The sequence below is a fragment of the Oncorhynchus gorbuscha genome, linkage group LG05 (genome assembly GCF_021184085.1).
Source record: "Oncorhynchus gorbuscha isolate QuinsamMale2020 ecotype Even-year linkage group LG05, OgorEven_v1.0, whole genome shotgun sequence".
Lineage (NCBI taxonomy): Eukaryota > Metazoa > Chordata > Actinopteri > Salmoniformes > Salmonidae > Oncorhynchus > Oncorhynchus gorbuscha.
In genome coordinates this window covers 52,635,132-52,649,375 of record NC_060177.1, presented here as the reverse complement: position 1 = coordinate 52,649,375, position 14,244 = coordinate 52,635,132, and the positions used below count along the sequence as shown (strand labels likewise).

At 43.2% G+C, this 14,244-nt stretch overlaps 1 protein-coding gene across 7 annotated transcripts in view; it reads left to right on the top strand.

Annotated features, from left to right (window-relative positions):
- Window positions 1-14,244, top strand: part of LOC124036024 (netrin-G2-like) — a 57,479-nt gene that overhangs the window by 5,541 nt on the left and 37,694 nt on the right. For all 7 annotated transcript variants that reach the window (XR_006838839.1, XR_006838840.1, XM_046350084.1 and 4 more), the window contains exon 3: window positions 4,582-5,225. Coding sequence is in view for 5 of the 7 variants with exons in the window: in XM_046350084.1 (XP_046206040.1) it covers window positions 4,582-5,225 (644 nt within the window). In the remaining 2 variants the exon portion in view is untranslated. The remainder of the gene's footprint in view (window positions 1-4,581; window positions 5,226-14,244) is intronic.

Genomic DNA, 14,244 nt, shown 5'->3' with positions numbered 1-14,244 from the left:
GGCTCTCCAACATCAATTCCAGCAGCAACTTGATTTTTCCATGCATTCTCCCATCCAAGCCCTGACCAGGTCCAACCCTGCTTAGCTTTAGACGGAAGCCAGGGATGCAGCAGGGTGGTTTGGCTGTTGGCATACTGGTAAGCCTACTACTTCGAGAAATGCTGATCAGCCACAATATGATTCTTAATGACCATTGACCAGTTTAAAGTGAAAGACTTGTTGGCCTCTCTTTAGCCCCAAAGTAGTCTAGTCATGAACATTTTATGAAATGTAAAGTGGCCTCCTGTTGACTGTGCTGTTGAAGAAGGAAGACTCAGTGTCGACGTGCTTCTATGGCAAGAAGCTCTTTGGTAAATTATCGTTCCTCCAGTGATCTGACCATTCATCTTATGGAAAGGTAAATGTGCCATGAGTGGCCCATTACCAAAGGGCTACCCAATACAGCTAGACACAGTCCCATATTTAGACTTGTCATGACTCTTACAGTGCAATATGATAGTGTTCTGTAGCCCATTTTACATAAATTACATGCTTTGGACTTGTCAATTGAGTGCACTCAATTGACAACGTTTTTCATGCTTTCCTTTCGGAAAGCAACATCATTGATTAGAATAAGCCATCCCCAGAATGAGTATGCTGGCTTTCGTTGGAAAGCTTTCTGGCTCATGAATGATTTAGAGCACATTTCAGCCACTAGGCCCACAGGAGATGCCGTTGCATTTTTAGTCAGTGCCCCCCCCCTCCGCCATGCATGATGTTAGCGGGTGCTGGGAGGGGGGTGCACTCTGTGTGTAGCATTGCTTAATGAGCAGAGGAGGGAAGGAGGGAGGGAGCTAAGCAAAATGACACATCTCGACCCACTATTGATGTGATTACACACACATTGAAAGACGAAGAGAGGAGCCAGACCTTGTCCATAACTGAAGTGAGGCATCACTGCCACTCTCCATCCTGTGACCTCAAATGATTAATTACAAGTACTCTTTTCAACAGTAATGGTCGCAACATATTAGATATAATCCTGCCCCACATTGCATTTGCTTATTTTAAAATGCCCAAACAGCCGGAACTAAAAAATAAGCAGTGCAGGTTGCAGCACAGCAGTGGAGTACACTATAGTAAGGACTTCAATTTGGTACACTATTTGCAGTAGGTTAAAACACATGTTCAGATTAGATCATGTGAGGATATGTCACCATATTTATCCTACCGGTGGAGAGTTAATGTATTGTCACTAACGTGCCGCTTTGGTCAGTTCTGTCCTGTGTCATTCATTTTACGTGAGTCCTGGCAGCTTCAGCCCCTTGTCCTGTGCTCCCAAAGGGTAGCGATTTCATTCCGTTTCTCTATGCCCACATGCAATCATCTCCATTCGCCTGTTTTCATGCCACTGCAGGTCCTGGATGATTCTTCAAATTAAGTTGTGCGTATGGTAATCCTCTGTCATCCTTTCAGGGAGATACAATATTTTTCAAGAAAGGTTTTTGATTGATTACATTCTAATTTATGCTGATGACCACAGATGACCAACTTTTTCTAATGGTGCTATGAACATAATACAGTGTGAAATGGTGTGTGTGTGTGTGTGTGCGCGCGCGCAGATTTAAAACAGTAGGCAGTGGCCCATGCTGGGACAGGTGAGGGTCTTGTGCGGCTTGTTTTGTCTCTGGTATAATTAGGCTGCTGTTTTCCAGATGTTGTATCAGGAGCTTCCTTCACATTAATTAAGTCAAGCGAGGAAACGCATCTCACCAGCTGAGGGAATAGCAGCTCTAAACACTAGCTTCCCATACAGTACATGGCTCAATGCTCCCCATCTACACCAATGCAGTTGGGCATGTTTGTGGACTGAGGTACCGTCCAAATCTCTGGGCTCAACTGCCTTTCTAGTTTTATCATCCTGGTCCTCACGTCTCGACTCGTCTCCTCTTACATGACCTCTCCTCTCCATTTCCGCAACACACACTTTCTGTCTCTTCCTCATCCTTCCCATCTATTTCGGTCAGTGCAGGTCCACAGATGTCCTTCTGATTGGACTTAACAATGTCAACTGGACTCTGACTCAGTGAATAAACTGGCCAGGTCATCTTCAGGAGAGAGGTCAGTGATCCCCAGCCACTCACAGTCAGGGTGTCTGAACCTCATCGATGGAGCTGCCTTCCTAATGCCATCAAACCACAGCTTAAAGGGGAGATCAGTGGAGGGCTTCCACTCTAGCAGAGAGGAAAAATCCTCTGTTGTCATTGAGGATAGAATGTTGGATTATCTCAAACACAAAGAAACCTATTGGTCAGTGAAAGGGGATCAAAGTTCGTGGTTCTCCTCCAGTGTGTGTGCGAGAGAGAGAGAGAGAAAGATCCATTCTGAATTCCCTGAGGCTGTCACTGAGAAGTGGGCAAACAGTCTACTTAGCACTGGGTTGCTCTTTAACTGTGACAGGAATCCAGTGTGGATAATTGCTGGAGCAGTTTAGTGGTGAAAGCCACCTGGTGTAGCAGTTGAACTGGATTTGTGTGCTCTGCAGAAGGAGGCAAGGATTGTGGGCTAAAGGTAGAAGAAGCTGAGGCTCTGGCTTGGGCACCTGTTGTGTGTGGCTCTCATAACACCATTGACATAAAGGGGAAAGAATGTACAGTACATTACCAAAAGTATGTGGACACCTGTTCGTCGAACATCTCATTCCAAAATCATGGGCATTAATATAGAGTTGGTCACCCCTTTGCTGCTATAACAGACTCCACTCTTCTGGGAAGGCTTTCCACTAGATGTTAGAACATTACTGCGGGGACTTGCTTCCATTCAGTCATAATTAGGCCTGGCTCGCAGTTGGCGTTCCAATTCATCCCAAAGGTGTTTGATGGGGTTGAGGTCAGGGCTCTGTGCAGGCCAGTCAAGTTCTTCCACAATGATCTCGACAAACCATTTCTGTATGGACCTTGCTTTGTGCATGGGGGCATTGCTATGGTGAAACAAGAAAGGGTCTTCCGCTGACTGTTGCCACAAACTTGAAAGCACACAATCATCTAGAATGTCATTGTAATGCTGCAGTGTTAAGATTTCCCTCCACTTAAACTAAGGGTCCTAGCCTGAACCATGAAAAACAGCCCAAGACCATTATTCCTCCTCCACCAAACTTTACAGTTGGCACTATGCATTGCGTTCTCCTGGCATCTGCCATACCCAGAGTCCAATGGCGGCGAACTTTACACCACTCCAGCCAGTGCTTGGCTGCTCAGCCATGGAAACCCATTTCATGAAGCTCGCAAAGAACAATTCTTGTGCTAACGTTGCTTCCAGAGGCACTTTGGAACTCAGTAGTGAGTTTTGCAACCGCAGAAAATACAATTTTTTTCTCGCTTCAGCACTCGGCGGTCCCGTTCTGTGCGCTTATGTGGCCTACCACTTCACACCGTTGTTGCTCCTAGATGTTTCCACTTCACAATGACAGCACTTATATTTGACCCGGGCAGCTCTAGCAGGGGAGAATTTTGACTAACTGACTTGTTGGAAAGGTGGCATCCTATTAAGGTGCCACGTTGAAAGTCACTGAGCTCCTTAGTAAGGCCATTCTACTGCCAATAGCCTGCCTGGAGTGCCTTTTTTACATGTTTGATTGGTTAAATTGCAACAGGCAAGTTCAATCAAATACAGATACTATTTGAAATATTCTCAAATACTGTATCTGAACCCAGGCCTGGAAACCGTGTGAGTGAGGATGACTGTTGATGACAAGACGTGTGACAGTTTGCACTCAGGCCGACCAATGTGAGACTGGGATTTAGAGGTCAGGGATGACCACTTGGTAGGCAACCCTCATGTTAATCCATTCTGTGTGTAATCCATGTGTGTCAGTAGAGCAGTGTTACAGCTTCGGGGTAAAGTGAAACATCTATGACACTGTTGAAGCTATATAATGTCGGACTTTTAGGTATGCAACGCATTTCAGTAGTCTCGCTGATCTTTTTTGGAGTGATGATGAAATTTGATTCAATGGAACACTGTAATTTACAATGTGCATTAAATTAGTGTCATTGTAACCAGATTATGTGCAATTATCACCCTGTATGTAGGAATTCCCAGATGGCTATTCACCAAACAGAGCTCACAAACTGTTTCATGGGGACATATGGTGAGCATGTTGGGACAAGCACACAGACATGGTCTCAGGGGGACCTGAAGTTGACCAGATTGTTTTGGAAAATCTGTTTCCTGGTTGTTTCATGTTGCTTGGGTGTATTTTTTTTGGTGGGGCTAGTAGCCTATATAAGATAATGAGTATGTAACTTTATTTTATTTTATCTGACTTATTTCTCATTAGCAAAGACATGCAAAGAACCAATAAATACTATGAAAAACATCCGTTGTATAGCCTACTTTGAGTTTCCGGGAACCTTTTAGGGAGTCATTCTGCTGAGTCATATATTCTATGCTGAATACTTACAAAGAACTCGCTCAGTGTGGATTTAGAATGTTAACAAGTGATGAGCTAGTAAATGTTTTCTTTTTTCTAATGGGGAAGGGAGATGAACAGTGTTTTCCAACATTGACCAGTTTTCTTTCCCCCCCATCTCCCTCTATCAGGAGAACCCCTACCTGTGTAGTGACGAGTGTGACGCCTCCAACCCGGACCTGGCTCACCCTCCCCAGCTGATGCAGGATCGTGAGCGCAGCGGCCTCATCACCTATTGGCAGACGGTGACATGGAGCCGCTACCCGGAGCCCCTGCTGGCCAACATCTCCCTGGCCTGGAACAAGAGCCTGGAGTTGACCGACGACATTCAGGTCACCTTCGAGTATGGCCGCCCCACCATGATGGTGCTGGACAAGTCCCTAGACAAAGGGCGCACCTGGCAGCCCTACCAGTTCTACGCCGACGACTGCATGGAAGCCTTCGGCATGCCCGCTAAGCGGGTGCAGGACCTGTCGGCCACCAATGTGACGCGGGTCATCTGCACAGAGCAGTACTCTCGCTGGGTGGGCTCCAAGAACGAGAAGGTGCTGCGCTTCGAGGTGATGGCACGCTTCACTATCTTCACAGGGCCCAAGCTGCTCAACATGGACAGTCTGTACACACGCATGGAGAGTATGAAGGGCCTGAGGGACTTCTTCACTTTCACCAACCTGAGACTGAGGCTGCTGAGGCCGGCCCTGGGGGGAACCTACGTCCAGAAAGACAACCTCCTCAAATACTTCTACGCCATCTCCAACATAGAGGTACCAGCCAGGTAAATACACACACCTACCTCTCTTTGCCTTATTGGACAATATCTCTTGCAAAGATACTTGAGTCACAGTCTATTTTGTGATCAATTGAGAAAATGCACAGTCCTAATGGTATACTGTACAGTATCTTACGCTGTACACCAGAGGAGGCTGGTGGGGGGAGCTATAGGAGGACAGGCTCATTGTGATGGCTGAAATGGAATTAATGGAACAGTATCAAACACATGACCCATTCATTCCATTCCAGTCATCACAATGAGTTCGCCTTCCTATAGCTCCTCCCACCAGCCTCCTCTGCTCTATATTAGTGAGAAAAGAGTGCCCAATATTTTAGCTTCTGATAAGGAGCTGTGGAGGACGTTGTCTGAAACAAAAACAGTTTTGATTCTGTTAAAGAAACGGTCACTCTCTTCCTGCTGACAGTCAATTCTATAGCAATCCAATCTCAGTGCTTAATTCAGTAACCTTTGCGAATATAAATATTGATAAATTAATGAATTAGTCTCTCCTGGCAACATTGCATTGCCCAAACCTCCGGTAATACGAGCCGTCAATCAATAGTTATTCCTGTATGTCAAATAGCAAATTGTTTTAAAGGGAGTTGGGGATGGGGTTTGGAGGAGTTGAGTGGTCAAATGGACACATGGAGATAAGGTAAAGAGCCCATGACTGATGTTCACTGGTTTATAATGATCAGGGAATAGAGGAGAAATGTTAAGCTAATTCCTACCGGAAAATGGTTGTTGGATATTTTATCCATCCCTTAGTATTGGGAAGCGCTTGCAGTGTTTGAATGATTGGGATGAGATGGCCTCCCTGATGGCTGTGTGTGTGTGTGTGTGTGTGTGTGTGTGTGTGTGTGTGTGTGTGTGTGTGTGTGTGTGTGTGTGTGTGTGTGTGTGTGTGTGTGTGTGTGTGTGTGTGTGTGTGTGTGTGTGTGTGTGTGTGTGTGTGTGTGTGTGTGTGTGTGTGTGTGTGTGTTTCAATAAATGGACTGCAAACACTGAGAGAAATGGCCTAGGGCTCTGTAATGACATCAGGCCCATCAGCACAGGGACAGAACTGCCGCCGTTGCCTCCTCCACCACCTCCTCTGCTTCTCATCCCATTCCTCCTCCGCCTCCCCTCCTCCTCCCCCTTTTCTCTCTCCCCCTCCTCCCCCTCTCCACGGCTCATTTCCCCTTGACATGAGGAGCGCATATAATCAACCGGTGATTAAACCTAATCGGGTAGAGCAACAAAAGCCAAGGCCCCCTAATTGAGTAAGATGCAATGCTACTTGTGAAAGGCAGGCTAAATTGTTTTATAATTTCCTATTTTGATGAAATCTGATTTGAGCCTTGTTTCAGGGATTTTGTTCTGAACTCTTCTGATAATGCTTGGACATTTAGATTATGCTTGTTCACAAAGGCTGCCGTGGTAATTTATATTTCCACCGGATAGCACTCTATTTATAGCCCCATACAGAAGGAATATAGACAATTCAGAATCATACCACGCAAAAGATGTATCATTAGTCAGAGTAACAAACATCCTCATCAGGTTCCTTTGGCAAAGATTCTCTGATGTCGTCCGTTCTAAGTGGCCCCAAGGAGAAAGGACCGCAGCTTGCATGTCCCTTCGCTAGCGCAAACTTCTTTGAGAAACACCCCGGACGAGAGCAAACCGGATGTATCCGTTTGTCCCATTCTGTCCTTGCGCCGTTTTTTAAAAGGATAGAACAACAAACAAAAAATAAGGAAACCATCCTCAGACCTTCGCTCTGGTCACTCTTAGCGTACGTGGGGTCTTTGTTTTCCCACCGGCTGAAATGAATCTGTCAGCTCCAAAAACAAGCGCACCACAGGCGCTCAAGCCTGATGCGGCAGCATCTAAATAATCACCAGCTGGGTTGGATTAAGTTGAGTAGAAAGTAGAAACATTACAAGTAATAATGGTGTGAAGCCTGTCTGTGTTCAGAAGGCATTTGAAAACCCTCGGTTTGTATTGTACAAACACATGTCGAAATGAATAATATTGTTACAATCAGGAAACACTTAAATAAGGGGTGAAAATAGGGTTCTGTCCCTGATAAGTGGATTAGGGTGAGAGTGACCCTGGTGCCCATTCTCTTGTTTTGGGGATGGAGCCGTGTCAGATGTGACGGATGGCTCCAGTTGTTGGGTATAATATATTGGCATAGCCATTATCCCTCTGACCTCCTCGCCCACCTTCCTCTACTACACAATGATAGGAGACATGTCAAGCTGTCAGGAGAGACCACAGTGTCAGAGAGACAGAGGCCCCACTAATGCTGTATTCATTTGCCTGTGGTCCTGTCTCAGCACCCATCACAGTGGGTTGAAAAGGACCTTGACACGAACAACTGTTTATCACATTGAACCATTCTCCGCTAAAGTTTAAGTTTCACTCACCTGTCTCAAGTTAGAGTTCCAGGGGCCAACTTTTGGCTGTTCAAATTCTTCAGAAACCACTGGGAAAATCCTTCCACACAATCTCACTGTCTAACTGAGTGGAACAGGTGATTTCCTTTGGCTGGGACTATGGAGACACATGGTCAACCTGATTTATACAAGTGTGGAGGAATACTTCTGCGTGCTAACAGGATTGATTTATTTTTCCACAACAAGGATCCTGTGGGCAGAGCCTGACAGTGGCATTTTGGCCTCTCTCCCTTTAACCTCATTCCTATCTGTTTCCTGCCACCACCTCTCTCATTGGAAAACAGCTCCATGTAAAAAAAAAAAAAAAAAGAATTAAAGTCCAAATTGAATAAAATAAAATAAAAAGTCAATACAGAAAGATAAGCTCTTACAGAGTAAATGGATTAGTGGGGGAGACAAATAGGACGGGTAGAAAAAGCGCAATATTTTCCTCCCGATCCTCCGACATAGAACCACCCACCTTTACACTTGCACCACCCCAGCCCACAATGCCTGTTAATTAATAATGCAGTACTATACAAAACACAGACATGACTTTGTGAAATGTGTTCGCCAGTCTTGGAAGAGAGTTGTCCAGCCTAACATTCAGATCCACACACAGTCCAGTCGCCATTGTGTCCAGACAGTTGTCCTCTAAGGCCCGTGGACAGTATGGGACTCTGAGTGGCTTCACTCCATTACTGGTGTTGCTGCGACTGTGGAGGGATTTGAGTTGTTAAGGAGACTGGGTGGATCAGAGAATCCCAGAGAGCGTCCCCCCCTTCCCCCCAGACGAGAGTCTGTCACACCTGACAATTGCAGCAGTGACCCTCTCAGCCTCAGGGGCCTGTCCAATCACAGATGTGAAAAGTATTATGGGATGTATCCTTTCACTGTCATTATGACATGGGGCTGGTCTCTGACACTATCATTCTATCTGCCTATGCCCTTCTTTATTCATTTAACCTTTATTTAACTAGGCAAGTCTGTTTAAGAACAAATTCTTATTTACAATGACAGCCTACCCCAGCCAAACCCTAACCCAGACGATGGTGGGACAATTGTGCACCGCCCTATGGAACTCCCAATTACAGCCGGTTGCGATACAGCCTGGAATCGAACCAGGGTTTGTAGTGTTGCCTCTAGCACTGAGATGCAGTGCCTTAGACCGCTGCACCACTCGGGATTACCCTTGTATATTTTGAGTGAGTAAAACGGACACGTGTATCCGGAACTGACTCAACTCACGGCACACTCTGAATAGATCTCTGTAAAGCAAAGAAGAGCAAATTAGATTTAAGATGATGCAATTTCAGTATAATCTTCCGCACGACTCTATTGTCTTGGGTAAAGAAAGATTAGGGATGAAGTTAGTGCACTGCCGCTACTGTATGTGTCTATACAGTTTTTCTGTAATTATTTTTGCTTTGGTCTCCAATTGCTTGTGTATGATGCAGTCTTTGGCCTAGTTTTGGAACAGCCTGTGCTTCTAGAGTGGAGTCATGTGCTGTAGAACAGTAGTATGAGGAAACGCGTTATCAATGTAAGGGTTGCAGGGTGGGGGGTAAAGGGCCACTTAAACAACTCATGAGAGTCTTGTGAGTTTGCTTCTAAGCCCTTAAACCATCACCATCAGAGCTGTCCGTCAAATATCCAGCTATGGGCCTTGGCTATGGTGAGGGCTAGGTAGCATGATCAGTGCCGCTTTGTCTGGAGGAAATGGATGCCTGCCCTTTTCTGGTCTTTCTCAAAGTCCTTCGGCAGTTAATGAGTGGATGAGTTCAGGGTTGGGAAGGTTACTTTCTAAATGTAAACCATTACCGTTACTAGTTACCTGTCCAAAATTGCAATAAGTAACACATTTGGATTACCCAAACTCAGTAATCTAATCTTACTTTTAGATTACTTTCCCCTTAAGAGGCATTAGAAGAAGACAATGTATGTTACCAATTGAACGACATCTATTGCAGGATAAATCAATGTTAGAGTTTAGATAACTGGCCATAAATGGATGTTGCATTTTACTTTATGGGTTATGTACATAGCTGCGGTAGTTTGGGGGTGGGGATGCTGCGATTTTTGAGGGTGGAAGGGGGATGCAGGGAAGAAAATATTGTCCGCACAGAAGACGTCTATATCAGTCCGCTAATACAAGACCAGTAAAGGCTTTTGTGTTTTTTTTGGTTTTTTACTAAATATATGTTTGTATTTACCAGCATTTGTAACTTCTGTCTGATAATTATCTGTACAGAACAGCTCATCTAATAATACTTGTGGAATATAAAATGCTTGCTTGATATATGTTTTCCGTGGGAATCGAACCTACAACCCTAGCATTGCTAGAGCCATGCTCAGCCAACTGAGCCATAATATCAGATCAGATCATCACAAACCACTTGATGTCTCAATGTACTCAATTACTGTATTGTGCATTGTTTTCCATCATGGTGATGCAAAGTCTATAGGTACAAACCTTGATGACAATACAGTAATGTACTACGTTTTGGGCAGTATTAATTTACCATCCTTACAAACCACATTAAGTGGGTTGGAAGGATGGTAAATTAATACTGCACAAAAAGTGGTTGTTTTCCATGTCATTTGATCCAAAAATAATAATAATTTGATGTGGATGTTTTGTGTCTTTGCCCATAACCTTTTGATGTAAGTGTTTGAAGACAGGGTTTTGTTCTTTCTGGATTCCATTAGAATGATAATCACAGAGAAAGAGACAGAGAAATAACTCTTACAATTCCAACTATTGAATCCTGCAAGATACTGTTCTTTAATTATACAACTACCATGGGGAGATGCTGAAAAATGTGTTTGCCCACGCTACGTATATCTATATTGGTCCTCTAATAGTAGTAAAGGACTAGTGCACTACTTTTGTGAAAAATATTTTCAACAAATAATAATATATAGTTGTATTAATATGTGACCGACCGCCTCAATTCGGTATTATGTAGCAACATTTGAAATGGTGTTTTTATCATTGGATAAAAGTAGAGACTCAGCGCTAGAAAATGGTATATCATACACTGCATTTGAGGAACAATGGGAAAGTAATTCTGCTTTGAATGATGATAAATGTGCAAACCCCACTTTTGAGAAAATGGGCCTTGAATGTTTTGGTACACCTACTGGAGAGCTCTTTGTCTACTCCCATCTCTTTAAGCATTCACATGTGAGGCCATGTGGTAAACATATGCTATATCAAATCAAATCTAGGTTTATTTGTCACATGCACAGGATACATAAGGTGTAAATGGTACGGTGAAGTGGTTGCATTATTAGATGACGCTTACGCGACACATCGATGGGTCATGTGAAGGAAATGCTATAACCACCCCCCAGCCACATCTTGCTTAGTGGATGGGTCACTATTGTCCAGCCAAAGTGGAATCATTTTGTTTAGACATGTAGCTAGCTAGTTAAAGAATGAACTGGAACAATCCCAACTCATACCACTACCAATACAAACATTGTCATAGCTGTAGTATGAATCTGCAGGTAGCTAAAGCTAACAAACTATGTTCAATGTTAGCTAGCTAACATTAGGCTATAACTAGCAATGCAAGTGGATTTCTGATTAGAATAATATTTCTACACAGATCATACATGTAATGTTAGTGAGCCAGAAAGCTAGCATTTTCTAGCTAACAAACAGTACGCTTTAACATTAAATAAAAAAGAACAACTTTCTGACAAAATTAGAAACGTATCTCAAAGTGTAGCGAGACTCATACTCATATACAGTGGGGCAAAAAAGTATTTAGTCAGCCACCAATTGTGCAAGTTCTCCCACTTAAAAAGTTGAGAAAGGCCTGTAATTTTCATCATAGGTACACTTCAACGATGACAGACAAAATGAGAGGAAAAAATCCAGAAAATCACATTGTAGGATTTTCTATGAATTTATTTGCAAATTATGGTGTAGGAATGTAGTACTAGTAATAGTAGTAATGTAAGTACATTATGATGTGTGAATGTGATGTGAATGTATCAAGCCAGTTGTCGTGATAAGTGTTTTGTTGTTGTGCACTGTCCTCAAACAATAGCATGGTATTTTTTTTTATTGTAATAGCTACTGTAAATTGGACACTGCAGTTAGATTAACAATAATCTAAGCTTTCTGCCCATATTAAACATGTCTATGTCCCAGAATTGGCTGTTGCTTACAACATCGTTCTAGTCACATGATTGCATATTGAGCAACTACTGTCCCGGTTTAGGGACACCAATACCATAGAGGTAAAATATCTGACATTTTTCAAGTACATGTTTTTTTTTTGGTGTCCTTCACCTGGCTAAAACGCTTGCTTGCTAGCTAGCCTAACTTCACTTTTATTGGCAATGTTAGCTAGTTAAAATTACATCTAGCTACATACTGAACATACTGGGGCACATTGTATGAATTTATGGTTGGATCAGAATGACCGTTATAATTATTGGCCAGTATGGAAAATGTAGTAAAACCACAAGTCCAAAGCCATCGATGGGGATAATTTAGTAAAGGGACCATTTTGGCTAGCTAGCCACAGGACAACAACACAACAAGATGCAACAATTAAAGTTGTTTCTGTCAATGATGTATGTGATGTGATTGGAGAGAATCCAAATCCAAACTGGCTTGCCTTTTTTGTTTGGTGCGCCAGGACAATTCACAGTTGAGCTCACTCAATTTAGCTCAACGCTGATTGGCTATTATTTTATACTTTTTTATCAAGGGAGGCCAAATGCTCGCTGGCTTCCTTCCCTTGCATTCAATACTATGGGCGGCAACAATGTCATACTCTTTTTGACCAGACGTCATCAGATCGATGGCCTACACATACAGAGACGAGGGGCGGTGTTTTGCTCGCTCAGATGTTTTCTCCGGTGAGATACATTCAGGCTCTTTAGAATTTATGGAAATTATGAAAAACCGAGAGACAAAATATTTTTTTTTAATTGGGAAGCCTGGCTTCCCTTGGCATCCATGAATACTTGCCACTGAAAATCCCTACTTGTGGTCTTCTTAAATTAAAATGTTTTTTTCCATTATGTGTGGAGCACAATACCACAGAGGAGTTTACAAAGGAGGAACTCCCTCAAATTTGTATTCCATGATTCACATAATTGTTGTGTAGATATCAATAATAGGCATAAGTGATACAACGTCACAATACGTTGACAAAACACTTTGAAACAATGTTGATTCAACCAGTTTGTGCCAAGTGGGATCCCCTGCCAAACTGTACCTGTATGTTGAAGGTGTCTTTTTGAAATAAGGGAAATGAACAATGTGTCTTGAGGAAACTGCAAGGCATTACTTAGTTAGTACACCTACAGTATGTTTGTGTGAGGGATACTGTCGATGATGGCTGGCATGATGACACCTGTACACACACACACACACACACACACACACACACACACACACACACACACACACACACACACACACACACACACACACACACACACACACACACACACACACACACACACACACACACACACACACACACACACACACACATATCCCAACACAGTTGCACGGTGTGTAGTAACAGTTTGTGGAATTACGTTGACTCAGCACATGATATTGCTTGTGAACTTTGTTGTTGGTCTTGGTCAATGCTCTTCTCATTGATCTTTTCCTTAGTATTCTCAACAATTTGTCTTCAGAAATGGACCATTCTAGACAATGTAGCTATGTGAAATGCATTATGTGCATGTTTTTTTATTTAGTTTGAAATAATTTTAAGGTTTGACTGTCTGGTCCCACTGAATGTATAGTACAGTATATCAGCATAGTAGATACTGTATGTTCACAAATGCATCCATTTTTTTCTCTCTCTCGAAAGCCTAGTTTTTCCACCAGTTCTTTTCTCACTGTGTTCCCCTGTAGGGGAGTAGCCTATTGTATGACTGATGATGCTCTGTCCAGGCTTAGGAGGATAACAGAGTTAACCCGTCCATGCTTTCTGCGCTGTTGGTCTCAACTTTGCTTTGGGTTGCAGATGAATTATGAAAATAGAAAACCGCTGCTCGTGGTCTGGTACTCCAACACTTACAGGACAACCCTAATGCGGCTAATGAAATTAACATTTCAGGGGGCTGGAATATGAGTAACTATTGCTGTCATCTCAGGAAGTAAGCTCTGTATGAGTAGAGAACAGCACCCTCCCTTTCTCCTTCCTTCCCACCCTAGCTCTCAACCTCCCTCCCTCACTCCTTCCCTCCCTCGCTCCCTCTCCCCAGTCCCCCTGCTCTGCAGTGTTGTCTATTTCTGTAGGATCCTCATTACCCAATGAGATGAAACAGCCCTTTTAAACTGTAAGCTTCTAGTGTGCCAATTTATTAGAAAAATTGTGATCATTTGACTAGCTTTGCATTGTCACTCAGCAGGTTAGTGCTAATTTTAGGTCTTTTATCGTTATAGTTTACCGTCAAACTCTCTATCCTCCAGGTAGCTCAAGTAAGAGGCAACGCTAAGGGAGGACATCGGGATAAGCACAGTTTTTATTTGTAGGGTGAAATATTTATACATACATTTACAAGGGCCAAATTGAGGGAGTAAAACATAATTTGAAATGAAGAGCGGTTTGTTT